Genomic DNA, 27,788 nt, shown 5'->3' on the forward strand with positions numbered 1-27,788 from the left:
AAAGAAAGAAAGAAAGAAAGAAAGAAAGAAAGAAAGAAAAAAAATTCTCTGTGAAAACATATGTTTGGTGTGGTTTGCCCCTAATCTGTGGTCTGAAAGGGAAATTCTGCTGTACCAGGGTATCCTAACTGTAGAATTATAGAAATGTACCACAACACTGTGTTTACACATTTCTAATTTTTGTTTAACACAAGATACTCCAGGACAATTGATGATAGAAACTCATTTTCAGGGTCTTACGAGTTTTGATGGTTGGTATTTTAAATTAATTATTTTGTTAACCTGAGATATTTTAGATTTCAATATATGTGAAAATTAGAATTAAACATTTTTGTTGACAACTATTTTACTGAAGTTTATTTATTAAGTGCCCATAATTAATAAATAGAACTTATACAACATTTTTGAAAATGAGATCTGGATGCAGAATTCCTTTCCTGAGCTTTATCGTGCATTCCTCTGTGCTCACTTTTATATTACGTTGCATTATTTAAAGGTTTTCTGATGCATTGCACATCTTAATGATTGAAAAAAAAATTCATTTTCTTACTCCCGAAAGAATTTGCTATTGTTCTTATCTATTTTTCTTTTGATGTAAACTATCATGTTCACACAGTTCTAAGAAAACAACTCTGAGGTTAGAAATCAATACCAGTGAGGTTACTTTTATTATATTTTATCAGTGAAGTTCTATAGTTTCTTTCCCCCAGCTTCTATTTCTTGCTAAGAGCATTTAAAAATATTTGACACATTATCTCATCTAAGTACAATTGAGAAATGATTTTGATATGACTTGTTAACTTGTTGAATTTTAAGGACCAAACATTAAAAAAAAATGCATTTTTTGAGTGATCTTGAAGTCTAGACTTTACCTACCTCTCTATAGGCTCCATCCAAGAAGCTCAAAGCTGGCCACTAAGCCTGCATGCTAAAAGGTAATTCCTAGTTACCTTTGTCAGGACATTAAATCATACTCCAACTGAGGCTCACATCCTCCCTGGCAGTTTAGGTGGTTAATCCCTGCATCAGGTCACCATGGTTGGCTAAGGCAGCAAGGGAGGCAGAGGCAACTCAGCAGCCAGGAAAAGAAACCTCTCAAGTCCAAACTCAAGTTCAAGTTCAAACTGATCATGCATAACGAACCCCAAAGTTCCGAACGGAAAGTTCTACAAAAGTAAATGTCAGTTTATAAATCTCTCTGCCCATCTGTCTGTCTATGTCTGTCTGTGTCTGTCTCTGTTTGTCTCTCTGTATCTGTCTCTGTCTCTCTCTCCTCTCTCCATCTCATATTTAATTCCTGGTGAATGCCTCTAAAAGTTTAACAAATTAAACTATATCTCTATATTTCAAAGTGAAGTTATTAACTAAGTCAGTTGAATAAGTGAGCTTCAGAATTATTCCTCGGGCTAGAAGGAGTTTGGTTATTAGTTCACGCAACTGTTAAGGATCACCCCTCCCCCATTTGCTTTTTTTTCACACCATTAAGAGAGTAATGGCAATATTCTTTGAAACCTCTCACCTTTTATGTAAATCAGTTCTGAGCATATTTTAATTAACATTTTCTGTGTAGGGAAAAACCTGTGAAAACCAAATCTATCTTCCCTGGTGTATTACCCTAATTTGTTGTTAATGAACATTCATAAATTATTTCTAATTAACAGTTGCTTTGAAAATACTTCTCAGTTTATAATTTCTACTTCCTTTGCAGGAAATAACTTTCTAGATGTATATAGGGCACATATATTAGCGAAAACTGTCCCAGAACCAAATTTTTACATCTAATAATTGCAGTATAATTCTATAACTAACATCCCCATGATTTAAAATCCTGGGTGTTTTTATGATATTGCAGGTAACTCAGCATGTATGTTCATCTCATCTGTGAATGCCCAGTACCCATATATACCAGATGAAAGGTTCTGCGGTCTTGGAACTGGAGATAGAGATGGTTGCAAACGCTATGTTAGTGCTGAAAATCATACCAGCGTCCTCTGTAGGAGGTTCTGGAGTGTCTGGTTAGTTATGTGAAATCATTGTGATTCAACTACTTCATGAAGGAGCAGTGATAGTCCCCATTCCAGGGAGCTTTAAGAAAGATGAAATGAAGCTAGCCAGTGCCACATACTGTGCTGCCAGACAATACTCACACTATTGTCATTCAGGAATATTGTGGCCATCCTGCTGTTTCTTCTACTACTGATTGTAATAAAGGGCCTTTTGTTGGAATAAGGGCCTTGATTGGACAAAATATTTACCTTGATTATTCAAACCCTTAGGGTGGCATCCAACTGAAAACACAACCCTGAACAAACATGCCAGAAGTATGGAAGATCAATGACCAAACAAACCAGAATGAGCTGTATGTCTCACTAGAGAGAAGCAGGTAAAGTTAACAAGGTTATACTTTACATCACTAAAATAATCACACCTGTAAAGTCTAGCTTTGATTATCCACAGCAACAGACCTAAGTTTCCAGAAACGTAAAACCCACTCATATAACTCAAAACATGTAGGGGCTTTAGTTCTCAAAGTTTTCCTCTGTAGAGAGAACACACATAAAACAATTACGTGATACTTAGGCAGGCTCCCTTTGGAGTGTGTCAGGTGCAATAAGAAGACAGAGAAGGCTTCTTGCTAGCTACTACTTTGTCTTCCTCCTCCTGGGAAACTCTACAGCTGGCTATTTGTCTCCCCAGGCCAAGCAAATCATTTCTGAGTTTTTTAATTTTAGAATGAACCAAACAAGTTGTGATAAGGCTCTATACTGATTGTGGTTATTTCAACAATGTGTGTTATGACTCACACTAGAAATCTGTGTAGCAGTATCCTATTTATGACTATACTATTCTCCTATTTATGGACAATTATGTAAATAAAGCTGCCAAAGAACATTCATCTACAAGTGCTTGGGGTCATTATTGGCTGGTAGATGAATAACTTTATTCAGAAACTGTTAAATGTTAGGATTTTACCCTTTCACAAACTATGAGTACTCCAGTTACTCAACATTCCTCTCCAAACTGGAGCTGTCACTCATGCTTTTCAGCTAAGCACGTAGTTTATAACATGGTACACTGATATCTTAGTATTAATTTCATGGTGACTAAATGACATTGAACATAGTTCAGTTTTGTGGCTCACAGGTCATTTCGAAAGCTTCCTTCATGTAGTATTTGCTCAATCTATTGCTCAAATATTTACTGGTGTCCTTCTTGTTGACTTGGATGGTTCAGAATATCCTTATTAGATAGAGTGTTTTGAATATTTATGTTCATTCTGCAACTTACCTATTCTAAGAGGTATCTTTATAAGCATACTTTTAGGATAACATGTATTACACATTTCATGTTTCAAAAATACCTCTTACACATGCCCCATGTAAACACTGACATGATTCGTCTATAGGACTCATACTATAATCATCACTTTCTTAAGCAAAGCAGAGATGTTACATTCCTTATTCATACCTCTAACTCTCGGTAGAGATGAGATCTTCTTATGCCACATTCAGCATTTTATAGCTATATCATTTATCTAACTCTGCTTTTAAAATATCTAGTTCTCATTTCAACTTCAGATTCTTTAATAAAACTCAATACTTAAAGGGAATGATCTGTAGAAGTCAGTAAGTGAGGAGGATTTATTCAAATGTATAGGGAAAATGTTAACTTTCACTACAGACTCGGTTGTCTTTTTTACACCATTCTTCATAAAATCTCCATTACCTTACCCAAACCCTCTCTTTTGCCTTTAGAATATAACATCTTGCATATGCAATAGTGTCTGGGCTTGGTGGTTGTATATGGAATGGATCTCCGGGTGGGGCAGTCTCTGGATGGTCTTTCCTTCTGTCTTTGCTCTGAACTTTGCCTCTATAACTCCTTCCATGGGTATTTTGTTCCCCCTTCTAAGAAGGAAGGAAGTATCCACACTTTGGTCTTCATTCTTCTTGAGTCTCATGTGTTTTGCAAATTGTATCTTGGGTAGTCTAGGTTTCTGGGTTAATATCCACTTATCAGTGAGTATATATCATGTGTGTTCTTTTGTGATTGTGCTACCTCACTCAGGATGATATCCTCCAGGATCCATCCGACATAGCTCTCTCTTGTGAACCTATGACAATGCCTGGCAAATACAGAAGTGGATGCTCACAGTCATCTATTGGATGGAACACAGGGCCCCTAGTGAAGGAGCTAGAGAAAGTACCCAAGGAGCTGAAGGGGTCTGCAACCCTATAGGAGAAACAGCAATATGAATAAACCAGTACCCCCAGAGCTGTGTCTCTAGTTGCATATGTAGCAGAGGATGGCCTAGTCGGCCATCAATGAGAGGAGAGGCCCTTGGTCTTGTGAAGATCATATGCCCCAGTACAGGGGAATGCCAAGGCCAGGAAGCAGGAGTGGGTGGGTTGGTGAGCAGGGCAGGGGTGGGGGAGTATAGGGGGTGTTGGGGATAGCATTTGAAATGTAAATGAAGAAAATATCTAATAAAAAAGAAAAGAAAAAAGAATATAACATCTTCTCTCTTAATTCTGTTGGCTATGATGCTGATTTATATGATGGTTTGTGTTAAAGCACTGAAAGTCCCTTCAGTAATGATGTGATTTTCTTTCAAATAACAACAAAATCTTAGGTTCATAGGAAGGCCACAGGAATCTAGACTTAGTTACTGGGTGTTTTGTTGTAACCTTGCAGAGACTGCAGGAAGTCACCGGCTAACTACAGGCACTATTCTGAAGAGGGATGGTTGCTACTTGTGTCAGATGAAGACATAAATACCCATACAAAGTAATGACATATATGCACAAATCCTGCTTATCCAATTACCTTTGGATCCTTGTAAATAAAGAGATGCCCGTCTCGTAAAACAACACATCGATCTTGAAATTTATTCCCAGACAGTATTTTAGATGGTTCTTCTTTGAGTTTTACGATGCCTTCTTTGATACTTTTCTCTGTAAAACAGAACACAACTTCTGCAAACTGGGTACATTTTCACTTATTGGGGAATACAATGAAAAACCATTTGTATTTTGAATTTTTAAATATTTACTTTTAGTTATGTGAGTTAAATACTGTGGTGGGTCTATGTGTATGTGTCTGTTTGAATGTATGCCAAATTAGCGTGGGTACCACTGAGGCCAGTCGTGGACATTAAAGTCCCTGGAGCTAGAGTTACAGAAGACTGAAGGCTGCCTACTGTGGGTGCTGGGAACTGGAATCTGAGAGCAGTAAGTGTTCTTAACCACTGAACCACCTCTCCAGCTCCATATATTTTAAAATTTACAACTTACTGATTATGGACATACATTGAGGTCAGAGGAATATCTGTAGTCATTTCTCACCTTCCTTGTGAGAGTCTAGAGATCAAACTCAGAACCTTAGGATTGGTGGTAAGAGTCTTTACTTCCTGAGCCACCATGCTAGCTTCGAGGTCATATTTCTAAATGTCGGTGACATGGTAAAATGAATATATAGTGATACATGATATTAAATAAAATATACTAACATAGCACTAAGATGAGATCCACTTCCACTTGTCCACAGGTTTTTGTTGTGGCTTATCTAGAAGCCCACAATCCTCAAATTCCTTCGTAGCACACCAATGATGCTTCCTATGACTCGTTTACTTCAGAGCACTGAAAGTTTTAGTGACACATGGGCGATCAAGTAGCCATGCCCCTCACCGGGGGACTCATTCAACATTCACTGCATTCCATTTACAAAACCAGAAGTTGGGTTTCACATAAGTATGACCCAGAATATGGACAGTAGGCATGATGCTATGTACTTTTCTGAGTATAGGAAGTGTGGCATGAAGGAACAACATGGAAAAGTGACTTAGAAAGAAATGGTACGTATGTACTTTCAATTGAAAAAGAGTGGCTATTTCGCAGAATTGTCCTAATGGAAGAAATGGCTAAGTGCGAATCGACTTGGGGAAACCTAACTCACCCTTGTTAATGTAACAGGTCTGAAGAGTCCAAGCACTCTCTAAAACACTAAATCTCCTTGCAGAGAAGGATCTGGAGCGTACACTAACAGGCACTACTTCATTTAATATTTGTTTTCCTCTAATCAAATTCTAACACCCTATTACCTTTACTGCCACTCATGCATGGCCACTTACAGCTTAGTGAAACTTGTTTAGTTACCACTTCAGATAAGAGAACAAATGTTTTCCTCTAACTCTATTGAGCTACTATTTTACAATTAGGAAAACTCTTAAGAATCATGAGTATAAAAGCTGGAGCACAGCTTCTGCCCTGAAGGCAAACTTCAATGCTCACTGCTGCAAAAACAAACAAAACAAACACACGCACCGAACAAAACAGAGTATATGATATGCTCAAGGCAAATGGATATATCACATGCTCTCTCTCAAACAAATATTTACAAACCTTCGATTCATGTTTTTATATAAAAATATGACCTCCTAACTGGTGTTCCTTAATACTAACTGAATTCTTTCACTATGGAAGGCCAGCAGTAGTAAGGTGAGAAAAATTAATTCTGATAGCTTATAGATTGCATCTATGATTAAAAACCCACTGTCAGATTTATTCTTGATTTTAGAGCTGCAAGGGCTAAAGATAGATTAGAAGCTGGGCTGGATTAAAAGTCTTGATTCTAATGCTTTCTCTCCACTGACTAGTAGGTCTCCTGATGGAGCCATACAATGTCTCCATACTCTAGAATTTCTCCATGGGTAATCTAGTGATTACTACTGACTAACTCTCAAACTCAGTAGGAGAAATAAAAAGGAAATGTTATATGCAAGAATATTATTCTCAAATTTAAGTGAATAAAGGGAAAAAAAGGAAAGTCCACAGTGATTATCAAATATTTTAAAGCAATAGTTCCCCCTTGAAGTAGGTTAGGTTGAACCTTCAAACTTGTGAACTTGTGTGTGTGTGCGTGCGTGCATGTGTGTGTGTGTGTGTGTGTGTGTGTGTATCAGCAAGAAGTTATAGAGTGTAGAATACAAATAATTCCAACTAGGTTATGATTCATACTCCTATTTTTGTTTTGATTTTCTTAAGTCTACTAATAATAATGGTTTTAACTGTTGAAGTGTAAACTTGTCAAAAGCTATTCTATTTAGACTGCTTAATTCTAAGAGGAATGTATTCTAAAGACATCTGTCATGTACAACAATATAAATATACAAACACACAGAGATACTTATTCATATGACAATTTGATTCTTTTGATTAAAATTTTAATGTGGTAATTTAAAATAAATTTATATTAGAATATGATTCAACAATATAAAATCATATATTCTGGGATACTACAGAAGACTAAATTTAGATTTTACTTGTGGTGCAGATGCAGAAACTTAGTAGGAAGAAAATGAAGTAAAAGATGGTCGTAGAACAATAGCTCTGCTGAAGGCTAAATAGCAACTTAAATGAAGTTTCATTCTCTTTATCTCAATGTTTCAACTTTAATCCCTAAGGAAGAAATTAAATTATTATTATCTTTCTTTTCAAGTTAATTAACTCACAACTACAATCCCCATGACACTAAATGATTCTCAGCAATGAAATGCTGTTCCTGAACAAATACAGGTTGAGTTTTAAGCAGCAGCAAGAAATACTTACACCACATGCTTATATAGAAGTATATTATATAAAAAGTACTTGTATAAAACCACACTATCTCATTACCTTACATCAGCAGTAATTAGATGTGGTATAGTTGTAACATTGATTCTGACTTATAACTACATTTTAAGTAGGACTGCTGAGGGTACTAAAAGAGCATATATTGTACAATAAAGTTCTAAAGTTAGGAAGCGATGGGCAGATGATTTCTAACACCATCAAACACATGCTTATACCATAAAAGGAGGAAGAAACTGTCCTAGGATAAATACAATCCAAGGCAAACACACCCTTATATCTAGGACTGAATGGCAGCTACTAAGGAGATAGAGAGTGATGGTGAAATAGGTCAGGGACTTCGGGAAGAAGAGATACTTAGCAAATGATATTTTAGTGAAACTCCTTAAAATTGCTAGAGCACATTCTGGGCCAACTTTGTTTTTTTTTTTTAAAAAATGTTAAAACATTAGCTATCTGTTACTTAAAGAAAATGTGCAGGGACCCCAATACAGAAGTTAGGGCAAAGTCTGAAAGAGCTGAAGGGGTTTGCAACCCCATAGGAAGAACAAAAATATTAACCAACCAGACCCCCATACCCCCAGAGCTCCCAGGGACTAAACCACCAACCAAAGAGTACACATGGAGGGACCCATGACTCCAGCTGCATATGTAGCAGAATATGACCTTGTCCAGGATCAAAGGGAGGGGAGGACCTTGGTCCTGTGGAGGCTTGATGACACAGGGTAGGAGGATGCTAGGACACTGAGGCAGGAGTGGATGGGTGGGTGGGCAGATGGGGAAGCACCCACATAGAGGAAGGGGAGGGAGGAAGGGATAGGGGTTTTGTGGAGGGGAAACTGGGAAGGGGGTTACACTTGAGATGCAAATAAATAACCAATATAAATGGAAAAAGAACAGAAAATGTGGTTGCATCTGTTTAATCTTGTTCTCAGAGCACTGATATCTCCTTGGTCACTAAGGATTTTTAAAACCTTAAGAATGGGAAAATGATCTTTCCTATCATTCCTTCAGTGCTTTCAAGAATGATTTTTTCTTAAGTGAAAGTTTTTTTCTAATACATTGTCATTGAAATCACACTGGCTTTGCTTACACTATTCTTCCTTAGATTCAAATTGTTGGGTGTAGTGAATATCACAAATGGTATAATAATATTAGAGTAGGTAGTCACTCTGATTTAAGACACATTGGTCAGTGCATACACACCGGAGTCTGAATACCTAGCTCACACGTAATCTATCCCATAATATTCAAGACATTAAGAAAGTCAAGCGTACTGAAAGACATTCATTGCTGAAAACCACTATTTAAGAAACAGACTTTTTAAAAGGTCTACAGTCAGTTTAAAAAAAAAAGACAATTCCAACTTGTAATACATGTACAAAAAAACTATATTAAAAGATGTTAGTCTGCCTTAAAAATCTGAGTTTCAGTCAAACCCTTTTAAAACATTGATGGAACATTCATGGAATAATAGCCAGAAGCTGGAAAGAACCCAGATGCCCCTCAACAGAGGAATGGATACAGAAAATGTGGTACATTTACACAATGGAGTACTACTCAGCTATTAAAAAGAATGAATTTATGAAATTCCTAGCCAAATGGATGGACCTGGAGGGCATCATCCTGAGTGAGGTAACACAGTCACAAAGGAACTCACACAATATGTACTCACTGATAAGTGGATATTAGCCCAAAACTTAGGATACCCAAGATATAAGATACAATTTGCTAAACGCATGAACTCAAGAAGAATGAAGACCAAAGTGTGGACACTGTGCCCCTTCTTAGAATTGGGAACAAAACACCCATGGAAGGAGTTACAGAGACAAAGTTTGGAGCTGTGACGAAAGAATGGACCATCTAGAGACTGCCATATCCAGGGATCCACCCCATAATCAGCTTCCACACGCTGACACCATTGCATACACTAGCAAGATTTTGCTGAAAGGTCCCAGATATAGCTGTCTCTTGGAGACTATGCCGGGGCCTAGCAAACACAGAAGTGGATGCTCACAGTCAGCTATTGGATGGATCACAGGGCTCCCAATGGAGGAGCTAGAGAAAGTACCCAAGGAGCTAAAGGGATCTGCAAACCTATAGGTGGAACAACATTATGAACTAACCAGTACCCCGGAGCTCTTGACTCTAGCTGCATTTGTATCAAAAGATGGCCTAGTCGGCCATCACTGGAAAGAGAGGCCCATTGGACACACAAACTTTATATGCCCCAGTACAGGGGAAAGCCAGGGCCAAAAAATGGGAATGGGTGGGTAGGGAAGTGGGGGGGGGGNGGGTATGGGGGACTTTTGGGAGAGCATTGGAAATGTAATTGAGGAAAATACGTAATAAAAATAAATAAATAAATAAATAAAAAGTAACATCTTTAAAGAAGTTTATTATTCCTATTTGGAGCCCCAAATACAAGTACTAATAGAAAATGCTTTAATCAAAATGCTTACTTGTGGTATTTCTCTAGCATCCCATTCACCTTGTGGGATATACATTAATTCTAGGAAGAATGAATGTACCCTTGTTAATCTTCTTGTAAATGAGGTAGGGGCAATTTGAAAGTAGGGATTTCTTTAGTGGCTTCCACACTTCTAAGATGAATGCAGGAAATACTAACATGAAATACTAACAGGAAATAGTTGCTAACATTTTACTCAGAAAGAAGGTTTCAATTAATTGTCTAAAAATCAAAAAAAATAATGAATTAATGAAAAATCAGCTTCTACAATATAGGCTAACCACTGAACTATCATCTATATCTACTAGCAGGGGAAACATCAGCTTTCTTCAATGTAGAAACACTTTGATGTATCAACCACTCCAGGCTTGGCCTCATGTTCAGGAGTAGTTGACTAATATATAATGGACTACATGTTTGTTTGTTTGTGTGTGTGTGTGTGTGCACGTGCGCACACACACATATGAGCTTTTATTTCATATATAACAGTTTCATGGTCTTTTTTTTAGAGGGACAAGCATTGTTTTGTTTTCTTATTGGTCTGTTGGGTTTTTATTTGTTTTTTGAGAGCTGCTGCATAGAGAATGGGAAAGAATCTGAAGGACTTAGGGAAGGGGGAGAAAAACATCAGGACATATTTGAATTTAAATGTCATTTTAAATAATAAAAAGCACAATAAAAAGTGCCACCTTAGGAATGCTTTCTTGCCTCTGGGTTCCCCAGTGATTACAGGGGATGTTGAGAGAGACCTGGACACAGTCACTGACTCCAACCCATCAGGATGGTACTTCAGAATATCGGAGGCACTATGCTGCTCCTCTGATACCCAGTTCCTTAGCAATGCTGTAGACAGCAGATCATAGGGCAGATTTTCTCATGTTTTCTTAATCAACTAAATCTGTACCATCCCGATTTTTTTTGCATAATTGAACAACCATGAAGTGTACACCTGCTTAGGAGATCCCATCTCAATTTGCACAAAACCTTGCTTTCTATCACAGTACTTTAACTTTTAGTTCCTTGTATTTTTATGAATATATGATCAGAGGAGTAATAATCAATCAACAGCTAAGATATTGCATGCTGGTATAAATTTTAAACAACTGTATATGTAGACAATGAGACAACATTAGAAGAATATTATTACTGAAAGCATAATAGTGGTTATAAAAGAAAATGTATTTCTATCTAAAACAAGGGAATGGCCAGATATATGCCATAATATTAAAAGGAGATAATTCACAAGGAAAATGCTTTTTCTTTGATAATTTAAATTTTTGAGGGGATCTAGAAATAAAACACATGGTCTTGTAAATTCCTATTAGATTTATTTCTAAATCTACAAAGCTGGCTCAAGCTTTCCCTCACATATTTGCCCTGCTTCCCTTTTTAAAAGAATAACAGACAAACAAAAGATACTCTACAGATGTTCTAAATTGACACCACTGTCATATAATCTAGAAAATAAATCATACAGACCTGCTCTGTGCTTTTCAGACTCATTAGCAGAATCCAGAAACTAAATATCAAAATCTTTCACTATCTCACACTCTCCCATGCTGTGACTCTCACACAACTACAGACATCCCTAGGGTGTCATGTGTGTGTGGGGGGGGGGGGGGAGGAGGGTGCCATGACAATCTCTATCTGAGAAAACTGGTCTGTGACATGGATGTCGGTTGCATTCTCATGATCATGTGTGAGCATGATGGGGCTCAAAGGGACATGTAAAAGGATTTGAAATAAGATAAATGTTGTAGAAGGCTATGTTTCTGTAATAAAAATGGTATGTGTTTGCTTATTTAGATGACTGAAAGTAAATAATGCATTTGATGAAAATAATCTGAAATGGAATAGAACAAAAAAGACAGTACTATGAAATTAGAAATTATCATAGAAAACTTTGCTATAATTAACTCACTGACAAGGAGTTCAGAGTAGACAGTCACACTGAGCATGTCCACAGCATCTCAGAGCTCCCCCGTGAACCCTCCTTTCTAATTTTAATTTTTAAAATGCTTAAACGATAGTCCAACTTATTTTCAATGCAGGACAAGTTACATTCTCTAATTTTCACTTGTAAAATAGAATAACATGAAAACTGACACAGACTTGTTAAAGAAAAACCACCACCACCACCAACAACAACAACAAAACCTAAAGCGAGCATTACAAAGAGCCTAGGGCAGAACCTAGTACTAGTATGATGTTAACTGGACACAGGAATATAAACTGCACTTAAGTTCTTATCTTTATGCTCATAGTTTAGTGCATCTCTCAAGTCTCATCAAAGAAGTTTCTTTTCGCAGTAGTTGCCAATTAATAGAGATCAACAATAGGTCACTGTATAGAGAATAAGAGACTGTGGAGTGTGTAGCTCCAAATGAGACTCCCAAACCACACTCCTTCCTCTCAAGGCTCAGGGATCAGTAGCAGAGCAGAACAGAAAGACAGTAAGTGGATGTCTGCAGCAAAACAGTATTTTCTGGACATGAAAATGCATTTGCACACATACAATCATAGCAGGCACTGCATGGATAAGACTTGCAGAAGAGACAAACCAGACAAAAATCCCAGTGTGGATGAGGGAGGAGTTCATTTAGTCTCACCTCTGTCTAAGGAGCTATTGGGATAGAGAGTCAGTTCCAGGGACGCAGGTCCTGAGAGTCTAGCCATGAGCTAGTGGCTGCTCCCACATCTAAATATATACAGGCAGCATTAAATGGATTCACTGGATTAACAGAGCGCAGTGGGCAGAGGGAGGCAGAGAGAAAGAGGGCGGGACGTTCTGACAGCTTCAGAGGGTTAGACCACTGTCACTATGGCAGGGAGTATGGTGGCCAGTAGCCATGTTGCTGGAGTCTGAGAGCTACAGTCTGGTATGCTGGTGGTAGGCCAAGAGAGAAGACTTGGCCTGAATGGACATTTGAAATCTCAAAGCCTATTCCCACTGACACAACTCCCCCAACAAGGCTCCTCCTCTTAATTATTTCCAAACAGTTCACCAATTCCAAGCAAGCATAAAACATACCCTCACTCAAACCAGCCTAAGTGATGAGAAGGAGGACAAGTTGAGTGGGAGGAAAGGGTTAGGGACTTGAGCTAATGTACTATATTCATGTTTAAATAATAAATAAATTATTTTCAAAAGTGTAAATGACACCTGGTATGTAGTGTTTGGTTAATTGTATGCAAATAGTAAGTAACAATAGATATTAATGACATTATGTATTAAAGTATTAGGCAAGTTCATATTAACAGACCTCAATGTGTATAATTGAAGATTGCTTTATAGGTAAGACCAGTGGAAATGCTGTTCTAAGCTGTAAAGTAATGACAACACAACAGAAGAAAAGTTTCAAAAATCAAGCTATTGACATCTCTGCTGAGAGACTGTTGTCTATGATTTTCCGAACTCTTGTTGATCTCTGCAGTGTGGTCCCATTCTTTGGTGTTAAGTGTATATGCCCTTGCTTTTGTGCTTATTTGATTTCTAATGTCATCAAAATAACATCGAGACTTATACCACACACACAGTCTGTTAGCTTGTGGTTCTCAAATGGCCAGAAATGCCAATGTCATTAAAGAAGACTCACTGTAATACAAAAACTGGAACACAACATGCATAAGCACAAACTACCCTCAGAAATACAAGGCATTCTTCCATCACATTACCCTGGACCACCCGATGAACTGCTGCCACCACAGCGCTACACACTAAATTGATGCACAGTTCTATGAAATCAGATTCTGTATCTTGCTACTCCTTTCTCTATTTCCAGACATTTCGTGTCTTAATAACTGCTCGTAGGCCACTTGAACTTTTGACCACCTTCTCAGAGTGAAGGAAGCATGCTCACCTCTGCACTGTTTAATGGTGTCAATGGTTAAGAATCTCTTCACCACAAGATACGCAGAACCAGGCTCAGCTAATGAACTCCACTGAAGCACCTGCTCCAACACATTCTCTGTGTAGTGAAGTGGACGCTCTGCAAACACAAACCGAGTTAGTACCAGTGTAGAAACGTAATTACAGGTTTTAAGATCTCTCGAGCAAAGGTCTATATGCAACAATGTAAACATTTTTCCTTAAGCTGTAATAAAACAAGAACTGCAAACAAGAGAAGGAAATACCTAGATAGGTGACAGCCTTCATCCAACTTGTTATATACATTAATCTATGAAACTTCTGTTTTAAAATTGAGAAGTACTCCCTTTAAGATAAAACCTCATTTACTAAAATAACCATGTTTCTTAGTCTGTTTTTAATTTTTATAACATTTCTATTAGCATGTGCAATTAAATAACTTTAAAGGGACTAGTAGCTTAACCTTATCCAATATTCATAAGCCAAAAAATTAACCCATTGTTCATCTCAACAAGATTACAATCTTATAATTTTAAACAAATAATAATGAATAATTTATAGCTAGGATTTTCATCATGAGTCAATATCATATCACAAAATATGATTCCAGGGAACATTTTAAAAGAAGACATACTATTGAGCAATCTATGTTTAACTATTAGTAATAATATATGAACCTTGTGGCAATATTATAAATTAGCTCTATATAAGAAGCCACAAGCAAATAAGTAATGGTGTCTTAAGCAAATCTCTTTGCTGACTCTTAATCTCTATATATCTTGCTTTAGAAAAATTCATCATACTCTCCTCACAGGGGGTATTACAAAACATTCCCAACAGTAGTCAACACTTGATAGGGAAGTTCTCTTTGTGGATTAAAATATGTCAACCATTAATAAAGATGGGTGCATAAAAGGAGCCTATTTGGGGGAAATAGAAACTTTTCATAGTAGACTATCAGCGAATAAAGAAGCAGGCAGAATAGATATTCTACTGTGAAGGTTAGAAACAGCCACAGCTCTATCCTAATTCTGCAGCTGTGTAGCAGCCTATGATTTCAGACCCCAACTGTACAGCACACTATGCAGTTGAAGTAATAATGCTGATTCCATTGAAACCGATGACAGAAGAGTATGGGACAAGTCCATTGCCTCCTCTTCTGCTATGACTATATTATCCAAGAGGAGAGAAGCCATCAATAAATACAGATCCACATAAGGGAGATTAATATTTTGGCTTTGTGTCCATAAGGAAATGCAATTCTTCTTTCTGTGCTCATGAGAGCCTGCCTCTTTATTACCATAATGGCTATTACCCACGCATCATAAAGATACATAAGCACACAGCACAGTGTGGATGACACAGCAGACTGCGTAACTATCCCAGGACTGAAGTCTGTTGTGAGTTTACTTCATGGTCCATAAATTAACAACAACAACAAAAAGTTCATCAGAAAAACAAGACATTGGTCTTTTTTAAACCAGCCAAAGGATAAGATGATGAAAACTGTGCTATATTCATTTTACTTTTTCAAGTATTTTCTGAAAAAATGGACAAAGGTCAAAATTTCTCATAAGTGGTTATGTGAGTCATAATTCAATAGATTTGGAAGTATATACATCCAAATATAAACTAATCATAGTAAGTACTCCCTTTACACAACTGTTATTTAAATCACATGCAGGATGATAATAGTGATCCTATTAGCAGTTATCATTTCCAGAATAGCCACTATGTCAGGTGCTATATGTATCATCTATCTATCTATCTCTATCTATCTATCTCTATTTCTATCTATCTCTATCTATCTGGATATATGTATATTCATATATATGGATATATGTATATCTATCTATCTATGCACAATGACACTCTTTATTACCTGTTATTAATCTTCTGACTTTACATGTAAAAAAAAAAACCCTTTTACTTAACTTCTACCTTTACCTAGTCATCTAATTAAGAACCAAAGATTTGATTCTTAAACATATTAGAATAAACCTTGATATTTATACACATTGCACATAATAGTTTCTCATATGTAATTTTTGGGAGGGAAGAGAACACGAGGACATTTTTGAGTCCCAAACAAGGCAATATAAGGGGACAATCAGTTTGCCTTCTTCCCATCACTTGGTCATCCTTTGAGGGGAATACATAAATAAATAGCAGCAATAGGTTAAAAATCGCATCCATAAAAATTATGACTGAGCTGCAGGTGAGGCAAGGTAGGTATAACACTGGTGCTAGACTAGGGGATCGGTGTGCCATGGAATAGAATTGGTAATGAAATTTCTGATTGTCAGAAAACTTGTACTAAATAGGGCCATTATTACATTAAGTTATAAGCAGATTTCATATTGACAAAACTATGTTCTTAATATAACTGAAATGTGTTACAGTAGATACAGAAGCTTGATAATGAGCAGATAATTAATTCTTGTCACAAAATCTAAGTGCATTTTTTCTGATCAGGATCGCTGTATGATATAATTGGGGAGGGTGAAAGCCTTGCAGACCCAATCTCCTAGATAAGGAAGAGAGTTGAAAATTAGGAGATAAATATTACAAACCGCCACACATTACTAAATGACACAAACTTCAAATTTAAGAAAGGAATGAGAAGCATGCAAAATGGACGGACTTATCAAACATTATTTGAACATAAAGTCTTAAAAACATATGTTTGTTTATGCTGATACTCTCAGACTTCTTTCATGGCAGAGTATATAAGATAGGGCATTTATCATGTAAAAGGATGACATAACCTAGAAACAGAACTTCATACCGTCTGCTTGAAGCATTTGATTAAAAAGAAGATAAGGCTAAAGAGAGGAGAGGTTAAAAAGTTCTACAGCTCCATAAAAGACAATGCCATAACTGTTTACATCATGGGCAAAGATTGAACCTTATTATGGAGTTCAATAGGAGAGCTATTTAATTTTCATCAGAAATAACAGCTGCTACCCTTAAATATCTGCCATTTGTGGTACAGGTTTTCAAAAATGATTATGGCAGTTTTACATCTAATTCTTAGTCTCAAACTCAAGAGAGCAAAAGCCCTGCTCTATCCCATCTGGTATTTTATTAGCATTTTACATATACATGAGGAAAAGAACTTTAAAATATTAATTAAAATACATATATCTTCCAAACCATAGTATCTATAAGAGAAAAGGAAATCTTTGCTATCATATTTCTATATAGGAATTATGTGTTTCATAAAACCAAAATCCTCAGTGAAATCTCCTTAAATGAAGCTCTTTGAGGAGATAATTCTTTAGTTGGGGACTAAAGAGCTCTTAGGGTATGGTGGAATCTGTGCCAAGTATTCTGTAAGGAAAAAATAGTAGATCATTGTAGCATGCTCTTGAAGGGGAAACTGAGACCTTGACATGGTTTCTTTGCTTCCTCCCTATCAAGTGATGAGAAGCGTTCCCTGCTCCAAATGCTCCACCCAGATCTTTTGCCCAGCGAAGGATGGAAGTTTAACCAACCACCCACTGAAACATTTGAGTGGTAGAGAAAAGAATTCTCTTCTCCTTTTACATGGTTTATTACAGATGTTTATTACAGATATTTGTTACAATGACAGAAAAGCAAGGAACAGAAAATCAACAGAGAGAACGGGTCTGATTACAGCTTACATGTGGGTCAGAAGTCTATGGAATTGATTTGTGGGAGGAGGTTGGGAATATCAGGAGAAGCATACTAGAGACCCAGCATGAAATACACAGAAATGAACAGACTCTGGTTTCTACCACAGAAAAACAGATTACAGATATGAATGTGGATAATAAAGGTTAGGGTTGTAAGTTCAGAATAGAAATGAGGACTCCATTAATAACCTCAGCAGACAATATTAATGCTTTATCATGGCAAAGAAGATGTCTATATTTTATCCATGTCTTGAAAGTGTGCGGAAGGCTGAAATGATAGAATAATCAGAAAGAGAGGAAGCAGAGAAAAGAAGATTTTGAAGATGGAAGAAAACCTTGGCGATAATGTCAATAGATATCTTTTACCCACAAATATAATGAGGACAGGAATCAAACCTATTCCATTATGAGAAAAATCAAAAGAATTTCGAACTTATGGCTATATATTATTCTTTATTTAATCAAGATTTTCATTTTACAGCTATTACTTATAATGCACTGGAGGTAAAACAAAACTAAAGAAAGATGCGTTCTCTACTTCTGCCCTGAAGCTTCTCTTAAGCCAGGGAATATGAGCACCATAGCAGGTTATGGCAGAGTCATTCTGGGCGGAGACTTCAAAGGAGGTAATCAAGTGCAGGTAGGGGTCACTGATGCGTGAAAACCAAAGATATACATGGGAAAAACCCACTTCCTAATGCAAGCCAAGCATAAAGAATTTATGATAATCTAACAAATATGTAAAAACAGAAAGGATAACCAAAGGAATTGTGTAAGGACAAACACAATGTATGACAATGGACAGAAGAAAAAGAAAGCATAAACTGGATGAAATGATCGAAGACTCCAAACCATGGAAGGAGTTCTGAAAATAGCCTGGAGATCACCACAGGAGAAAAGAAAGGTCACCTGCAATCGACAGCACAGGACATCAGATACCAGAATGCTGAAAGCAGGGCCGCTGAGTTTCACAGTTGGGAGGTCACAGGAGTCACTTGTCAGAGCAGTTCTGTCCAGGGGGGACAGAGTCTAATGAAGGCAAGTACTGAGAACTGACACCCAAGCACTAGGCATACTGTACCTTGACAAGACATATTGACAATACCATATCCTAAGTCCCATTAATTTTCAAGGAATTATGCATGTAAAAACCAAATGAGTAAAAATATCAAGACAGAGTGGTGCAGGCATGCCAATATATATAATCCCCTATATTCTAATGCTGACTCCAATATCCCAAATAATGCACCCTGGGGTAGATCACAATTGAATTTTAATTTTTTTCTGGAGCCTTGTGGGGTGGCAAGGTTTTCTTTTTGGCAGTTTGACAGCTATACTTGAAAGGGTCCCAAGACCTTAGTAGATATCAGCTAGACAGATGGTCAAGGTACAATGAAACTCTGCATCTTAGTTTTTTGTCCTATAGGTCTTTAATACCAAATGGTGTCATTAGAATGTTAAGCTTATTCAGCACTTGGCAACCAGGGTAGTCAAGTGGTTTAAAAGGTCTCTTTATTCTTCAGTTTCTTTGTGAAATATGAGAAATTGAGAAATAGGAGAAATTCAAACAGCCAAATGAGAAGTTTTTGCTCTATGTAAAGTTATTGACTTACAGTGGGCAACAATCTTTTAAATATGTATTCTTACTAAATAAAGAGCACGCAGATACAAGGTGATAGTGAGGTGACATTTAGGATATTGGTATAAGTCACAGTTTGTCCTTATGAATAAAACTATTACTTGATGAGGCAGAAACAGAGACACTTAACACTTTATACTATATTTATATAGTTAATGAAAGAATTAATTATTTTGATGAGCCAACATCATAGGAAGTCACTCTCAAGTGGTGATAGCATATGTCAAGACAGGCAGAGAGGTAGAACAGAATTCATAATGAGATGTGAACCTTTAGGAAAACAGCAAATGTTAGCAATGACTTGTCCCAAGGTGTCTGTCACTGTATAAGGGATTTAAGAATCTCTAGCATGAAAGCCACTCACCTAGCTCTTCATTTTCAATGACTTCAAATGTGGCCCAAATATCCCCTTTCATAGGAATGATATTTTTTATCGCTAATATATCATTTGTTAACTCTTCAGCTTCCATCACAGGAGATATCTGTAAGAGATGGGATATAACTTCAAAGATGCCTGATATAGAAGGTGTCTTGTCCTAAGGCAATAAAGTAGCATATCTCATGATTCTCTAAGCACAAAGAAAAAACTACGATGAGACTTTTTTCCCATAAAATATACTGTAATATCAAAGTAAAGAGATACTGTAATATAGACATATTGGGGATAATTATTTTCTTAGCATGTTCTTATGTTACTCATAAGAAATTCACCTAGTCTCAACACAAAACAAAACCCAACTCTACCATAAAAATCTGGTAATTTTCTCACAGTAAAATTTCATTTGTCTTTCTATAATCAAGAGTGAACAGTTACTTGGCTTATTCAGGTTGGGCTCTAAATATTATGAAGATGATTAGATATTATCTGTTATGCCAAGAAGCCCCAGGGTTTTGGAGCCTGTGGTGTTCCCTGCCACGCCAAGTGACAGATGGTAGCATACTGCCATACAGAGTGCATTCAAGTTAGTATCTCAGGAGTCCATTGATTCTGCAGTGCAAGTCTGGGGCCCAGACCCACACGCATCTCATAGCCAGAAGGCACTGTGTAAGCATGCCACCTTTACAGGGAGTCTGGGGTTTGTATCAGTTTCTTCATAGTTTAGGACTTGACAATTATGACTGTATAATGTTAAAAACAACACTGTTTTCTTTAGTTAGAATTCACTGATAATGTTAAAAGCAGTCATATTAATCATTATAACACTGCAATAATAACTTAGTTTGCATGTTCTTAGCAAATGAACATCCTAAAAGGTTTTCTTAGATTTGCTCATCAGTCCTATGTGTGTGTGTGGTATGTGTATGTGCGTGTGTGTGCACATGTGCACTTGTATGCAATCTTTATAGATAACTCACTCATTCTACCTTTATGAAATTCAAGGATTAGTTTATGAAATCTATTAAATAGACAATGGAAGACAAATCTTTTGTATTCAGAGAAGCTCAAAGAACTGAAAACTTACAAAGGACCTTAGCATCCAGGAACAACTTGGAGAACATGAAGCAATAGAAATAGAAGGTGCGAGAGTCTATGATGCCTCAAATCTGCATTGCTCTAAAATATTTTAATTTAGTTTTATTATATTACATGTCTGGATGTTTTCCCTACATGTATGTCTGTGTACCACATGAATTCCTAATAACCAACTGAGGCAAGAGGATATTGGGTACACTAGAACTGGATTTACTCATGGGGTAAGCCACCATGTGATTTCTGAGATTCGAACTAGGGTCTTATAGAAGGGCAGCCAGTGCTTTTAACTGTTAAGTCATTTCTCCAGAGCTGGAAATTTAAGAAAGAAAGAGAGAGAGAGAGAGAGAGAGAGAGAGAGAGAGAGAGTGAGAGAGAGAGAGAGAATATGAAAGAAAGAACACCTTCTTAGAGAACTAAAAGCAAGTGAGAAAACCAGTATGTGAAACAGGAAGTGCCTTGAACTATACACTCAGGAAAGGGTTAATTTACAGAATGTTAACATCACTGCAATGAATATCTAGGATGGGTTATGTGACCCAGGTTTGTGCTGTGTTCTTAATGTCTTTTAATTCCCATTTTCCATTTCCCTAAAATGTAGTATATGCTTCCAGAGCTTGACATCAGAATCAACAGAATAAACACAATGACATCATTGCTTTTCAGTCTTAAAGCTATATGTAAATTATATTGATTATTACTAAACAGTTTGTTTCTGTTATGCAGCCTTTCCAGATTACCTAGAGCTATATAGGTTTTTATTTAAATATAGAAAGAAAAGGAACTTTGCCAAATTGTCATAAATAGTATAACTCTATTAGAAAAAGAAAATTAAAACATGCTTTAATATATATATATATATATACATACATGCATATATGCATATATATTTTATGACATATACTTTAAAGTATATAAAATATAACATATATACATATATATGTATGCAGACTATTTTATATCTTCTTTTGCTAAGTGATTCAATCTGTAATTTAATCTACAAGAGCTTCTCATATTTAGTATAACCACAGTCATACACTCAGAATAAGAACAGTGAAGCACCTAATGAGTAAAAAATGACTTCCACAGAATCTGATCATAGACTCTATGGTCATGTTCCGACGCCATGTCCTAAGCAAGACAAGTAATGACATACAGTGCTAATACATAAGCCCTGGAATTAGCTAAGTTAATAGTCATAATGCACTTAACATATTAGGAGTTTAAAGCATATAATGAAGTGAATCTGTATTAACTAGAAGAATGTGAACTCTTTACATAGAAAAAATTCAGCTTCCTAAGCAAGAACATGAAATAATACTGCTACCATCCCTAAAGAAAACAAATTATTGAATACAATGAGATGAAAATTATGTATTTTTATCTCTGCTCAAAGAAAAGGAGTAACCTAATATTCTTTTTTTCTTTTTTTAAATATTTTTATTACATATTTTCCTCAATTACATTTCCAATGCTATCCCAAAAGTCCCCCATACCCCCCCCCCACACTTCCCTACCCACCCATTCCCATTTTTTTGGCCCTGGCGTTCCCCTGTACTGGGGCATATAAAATTTGTGTGTCCAATGGGCCTCTCTTTCCAGTGATGGCCGACTAGGCCATCTTTTNATACATATGCAGCTATAGTCAAGAGCTCCTGGGTACTGGTTAGTTCATAATGTTGTTCCACCTATAGGGTTGCAGATCCCTTTAGCTCTTTGGGTACTTTCTCTTGCTCCTCCATTGGGAGTCCTGTGATCCATCCACTAGCTGACTGTGAGCATCCACTTCTGTGTTTGCTAGGCCCCGGCATAGTCTCACAAGAGACAGCTATCTTTGGGTCCTTTCAGCAAAATCTTGCTAGTGTATGCAATGGTGTCAGAGTTTGGAAGCTGATTATGGGGTGGATTCCTGGATATGGCAGTCTCTAGATGGTCCACCCTTTCGTCACAGCTCCAAACTTTGTCTCTGTAACTCCTTCCATGGGTGTTTTGTTCCCAATTTTAAGGAGGGGCATAGTGTCCACACTTCAGTCTTCATTCTTCTTGAGTTTCATGCGTTTAGTAAATTGTATCTTATATCTTGGGTATCCTAGTAACCTAATATTCTAATTTACATGTTGGAGTGTAAGAACTGGGGCTGGGCATTAATAGTAATATAAATAGGTACTAACTAAACAGCTATTTACATTTAGATTAGAAAGACATTTGATAGGGAAGAAAATGGAGACTGAAGCAGTGTAAATAACTTGTCTCCTGTCACAATCTTAGGAAGAGGAGAAGCAAGTACTGGTTCTCAGTTCATTTTCTAAATGTATGCAATCATCGTAACTAACATACAGATGACACTTTTTTCCAAACAACTTAAATACTCGATTCCTAGGGGATGGGTCTAGGAAAGGTCACTCTTGTCATCAGGCACTGTTGGAACTGAAGAAAGCCTAAACTACAAAACATGCTAGCTACAACCAGCTCTGAGGATTCCAATGGTCTACTTCATATCCTTCCTTAAGACTCACCCGGATTATAATACTACAGTCTGGCTCCTTTCTTTCCACAAACACTTCAATTAACAAGTCTCCAGCCTGGGACACCTAGAAAGGACAGATGTGAAGATAGCATGTGTCAGTCCATCACGAAATGACAGATACAGCACCTGAGAGCTACAAAATGCTTGTCATATTCTCCTAAATGTATAGCAATGAAACTAACTCGAGTCCCCTGCTCACCAGTATTAGTTCAAAATGTGCTTGATTACAGACAAGAGGGTCTAAAGTTTAGAGTCTGAAAAATGGTATTGATAGCAACAGCAATCACAGTATGACATTTGTCTTAACGCCAAGTTCAAGACCTTAGTGTCTTCAAACACTGAAGCAATGGCTCTAGAATTAATGTAGGCTGTATTTGACAAGAGTTTTGGAGCCGCAGAATATGTAAAGCCCTTAATCTATGTGTACATAATCTCACAAGACAAAATAAGCCTTGCTCGATTTTCATGCAGCTGACACATTCAAACACTGAAACTTGGAGATAAGTTGCATCAAAGATGAACTAAAATTAAAAGCAGGGAAGGTAATTTAGCAAGGAACATAAAAGTAGAATAATAGAATAAGGAAGAGAAACCAGATAAGCTCTAGTTTGTATTATCCATCCTGAAGCAGAAAAGAATACTTATTTGGGTCATTACGTTCCCAAACAGAGACTAAGTTAACAAGTTACCAATAAAAAGAACAAGAAGAAGACAACACAGTACATACCAACATTAGGAAATACAGGCTAAGGAATAAGGCAAATCTTTTATTTTTTTTTCAGAAATCCACTGTATAACCACTTAAAATATCTATTATCAATATTTGAAAAATATTCTGAGAAGTAATCATTCTGAAACTAAATTTTCCTTAATTATATAATAAGTAAATCTGTGGGAGAAAGATTTAAACTGTCCTCTGAAGAAGTATTTCTCATTATGTTGTCACTGTATGCTGGAAAAGCGTATTTCCAATGTTTCTGTCTCAGTTTTGAGTATACATACAATTTCTAGGAGAAAGATAGAGCTGACATTTCTGTCTTTCACTGTTTGTATAAACATCACAGTAAGAACAAAACGTTGTAAAAAATGAAAAAAAAGACAAACTCACTGAACACGTAGAGTGAGCCACAAAATGAAGTAGCTAAGAAATTAAAGCAAGGTTACCATAACACCTCAAAAATCAAAGCTTAAAGTAGATGAAGCAAGACTCAAGCACAGATAACCAAGTTTCCACATTATTTTTAGTGTCTTTCTCAATTATTATAATACACTTGCACACTGTTTTATTTATTGCAAACCCAAAGTGTCCAAGCTTGGCTTCTGTTTTGTAAATTACAAGCAGATGCTCAGGCAGTAACAATAGAGATTAGACTGCCAGGGATTTCTCTCAGGCTCACAATCCTTCATTTCAGGACTGAATAACCCAAACTGAGAATTACAAGCAGTGATAATAAGCAAGATTATTTTTAGTGTCGTGTTAAAGCTAACTTCCCTGTAAGTTGCATTCATCACCTTCAGTCAAGGTGGAGGGACTCATTAGTTAAGTAATTAATATCACAGTATTAGTTCGAGGGGACCTAAGCATGTGCTCATCCGCTCCATGCAGAATGATAGCGCCAGTGATTTCATTAATTACAAGTCGATGCTTCTGGACTGAAGCAAGCTTTGGGTCTGACTAATAAGCAGGCATCTGCCTCATTATCTGAGTGTAACTGTGAACCGAGCACATTTGACCCATTACTATTATTTACAGTGAAACCCTGAATCCATTATCATCCCTAGTTACCAGAAGATGATTAATGATCAACCTTAAGTCGTTCCAGTGAATTCATCAAACAAGGTAAGGAACCCTGGAAAAGCAAGGTGTATCCTGAACACACAAATCCAATGTAAGCTGGCTAGGAAAGCGAGGCAGGATTTAGACAAGCAGACTAATGACAAAAGTTAGTATGGGTGACACAGGTCACCTTAGAAATGGTCTCATTAATACAATCAGCGGAGAGCATGCACAGCAGAAGCATGGGAGAAATCATTTATGATTCTCTAAGTTTAAGAGATAAAGATCACTCTACTGTGTGATTTTACTATTTATTCTAGAATTTCTTTGGCTTTAAATGCTTCCTTTGAAACCCACTGGCATAGCAAAGAGTGCTTTGGTTTTAGTAAATATTAGTCACTGATTCCTCAAAGTTTAAGGTGAGATTAACATGTTCTGCATGTACACATCAGGTTTCAGAGGTGCCCCGGGTCTTTATCAGTCTCTTTTACTTTGAATAGGAACTTGAACGCACACAACAAATGCATTTACAAAAGGTTTGTTTTCAAGTCTTTAGAGACTAACTCTACTCACTTGAGTGTCTTTCCACTTGGTTATAAAGCTATTTTCTATGTCCATTTGTTTGACTTGGTCTTCTTTAACCTGTTTAAAATATAATTTGGAATATTCTAATAATGTAGAGTACACAGACAAGGTGGGCTCTCCTTTACTGAGCTCCTCAGGAATTTAAGTAACAACAAACTACAAACAGACCAGAATGGACATCATTATCATCCTCTTGATCAACGGAGCAACCCCAACTAGGGCAGCGTGAAGCCAGCTAGACAGCTTTGCAGGGCTTGGAATACGCTTTGATGATATCCCATCAGATCGCAGAGTCACATAAAAACCATATAGATTTACAAGCACAGGTTCCCATGGACAATTTCTGAAAGTGCTCACAGGTGAGAAACCAGACAAATGACTCGAACCCCAATATTCCTTAAGGGCTTATTAAACTTTTAATAGAAACCTTAAGTTCTACAGAATTGTGAAGGAACCATTTAGCTTGATTAACATAATAACGAGAGCATGTAAAGCCACATTTATTTTTGTTTATCTCAGCATCAGATCATTTCAAAGAAGCTGTTGTTGATCAAAATACAAAAACAATAGACAAACAGGAGGAAAGAGGAAGAGAGACCGAAGAGCAAGGAAAAGGCAGGTGTGCTCTGAACTCTCTTGGAAATCCCAGTTCAAACTATAGTAATCAAAGCACTTATTTTCCTGAGCTAAGGAGTCCTATGATTAATTATAGCAAAAATAAACAACTGTCAAGATTATTAAACTGCCACACCATCTCATCTGGTTTCATCTGGTATAACTGCATCCACAGAACAGGAGAAAGCATCACTTGAGCAAGCTCTGAACCAGGTTAGATTAGAGAGGTGGTGTGAGAGTCACTAAAGTCTACCCTTATTTCCCATATTTTTCTCTTGCTTAAAATATAAAAACAATCCTATTCTAATAGTTGACTAATAAGGCATAAATATATTCACTTCAGAGAACTGCAAACTGAAAAATGAAATAAATACACGTGAGGCCCGAGTAAAAGCCATATGATAATGCTTCATAATTCTCCGCAATTGGAGCACAATTAAAAAAAAAAAAAACATGCACACACAACTCAGAGCAATTTCAAATGCAGCATTTAACAGGCTTTTGTTGATCACTGAATTTGTTAAATTCATAACTTCACACCTCTCAGTAGACATGCTTAATGCCTATACACAGTGAAGAGAAAACACACACAGAAGCCTGTAAATAGTATGCTGTCCAACAGACAACAGATGGTGAAAATATTTAAAGGCTGCTGCTACATTTAAATAAATGGTTACTGTTTTAAAAGCCAAATATAGCTAAAATCTTCAAACTAAACTATCCTTCATAGCCTCTATTTTAAATGTTCACATGGACCTGAGTAACATCCAATAAGTATTGGATTTTGCAAGCTGCAAAACTTAATCTACCATAAAAGGAGAGGACATAGCATTCTTACCTCAAATATTTCCACGTAATTATTAATTAGATCTTCAATTACATTGACTTCTTCACTAGTTTGTCCCTTAGTTTGAAATAAGCAGGATGAAAAGACCATTGCCAAGTTATGGGCATTCATGTGATTGATTTCTGAGCATTTCTGAACCCTGTTAAGGGACAGTATTTCATTATGACATACTGTATCCGAAAATTTCATAGAAATATAAGCTAATACCTTCAGTTATAATTGTAAACACACACGCACACACGCGCACACACACACACACACACACACACACACACACACGGTTTGAAGCTCTTTGAAATAAAAGGTACAGGGTAGACTTAAAGACAACTTAGTCTAATTAAGAATAGAAGAAAAATTACTGTTCAAAGGAGCAGTCCCTGGTACTCAGAAACTGACAATATATAAACACTTGCAGCCAATGAACAATCCAAGCCAAAATCCAGAGCACAAGAAATGTGTTAAAGTGTCAAGTCCTGCCTGGAAACAATGTATGCAGCTGCATCACAAAGAAAAGATGGGGGGCAGGAAGTAAAGGTGACACAGGCTTTAACAGGATTGTTAGATCTGTAATGAGGGATTTCAGGCTGCAGGCAGGCAAGGCTACAATTTCTACAAAGTGCACCCTCCGTTAAGTACATATACTCTCTTGGTACTTATCAAAGCCAAGGACAGATTGTCAGTTGCTTATCTATCATTAACCAG

At 36.8% G+C, this 27,788-nt stretch overlaps 1 protein-coding gene across 4 annotated transcripts in view; it reads right to left on the reverse strand.

The window, feature by feature from the left end:
• The window catches only part of Arap2 (ArfGAP with RhoGAP domain, ankyrin repeat and PH domain 2), a 164,701-nt gene that overhangs the window by 15,805 nt on the left and 121,108 nt on the right, over positions 1-27,788 (reverse strand). For 2 of the 4 annotated variants that reach the window (XM_021162421.2, XM_029477280.1), the window contains exons 23-28: positions 27,078-27,225; positions 25,613-25,681; positions 23,252-23,326; positions 19,629-19,746; positions 13,959-14,087; positions 4,828-4,955 (exon numbers count right to left, since the gene is read on the reverse strand). In XM_021162421.2, the coding sequence (XP_021018080.1) occupies positions 4,828-4,955; positions 13,959-14,087; positions 19,629-19,746; positions 23,252-23,326; positions 25,613-25,681; positions 27,078-27,225 (667 nt within the window). Of the gene's footprint in view, positions 1-4,827; positions 4,956-13,958; positions 14,088-18,534; positions 18,635-19,628; positions 19,747-23,251; positions 23,327-25,612; positions 25,682-27,077; positions 27,226-27,788 lie in introns of those variants that run through there. The other 2 variants (XR_003836690.1, XM_029477281.1) reach the window with 2 other exon arrangements.

This window comes from Mus caroli, chromosome 5, assembly GCF_900094665.2.
Source record: "Mus caroli chromosome 5, CAROLI_EIJ_v1.1, whole genome shotgun sequence".
Taxonomy (NCBI): Eukaryota; Metazoa; Chordata; class Mammalia; order Rodentia; family Muridae; genus Mus; species Mus caroli.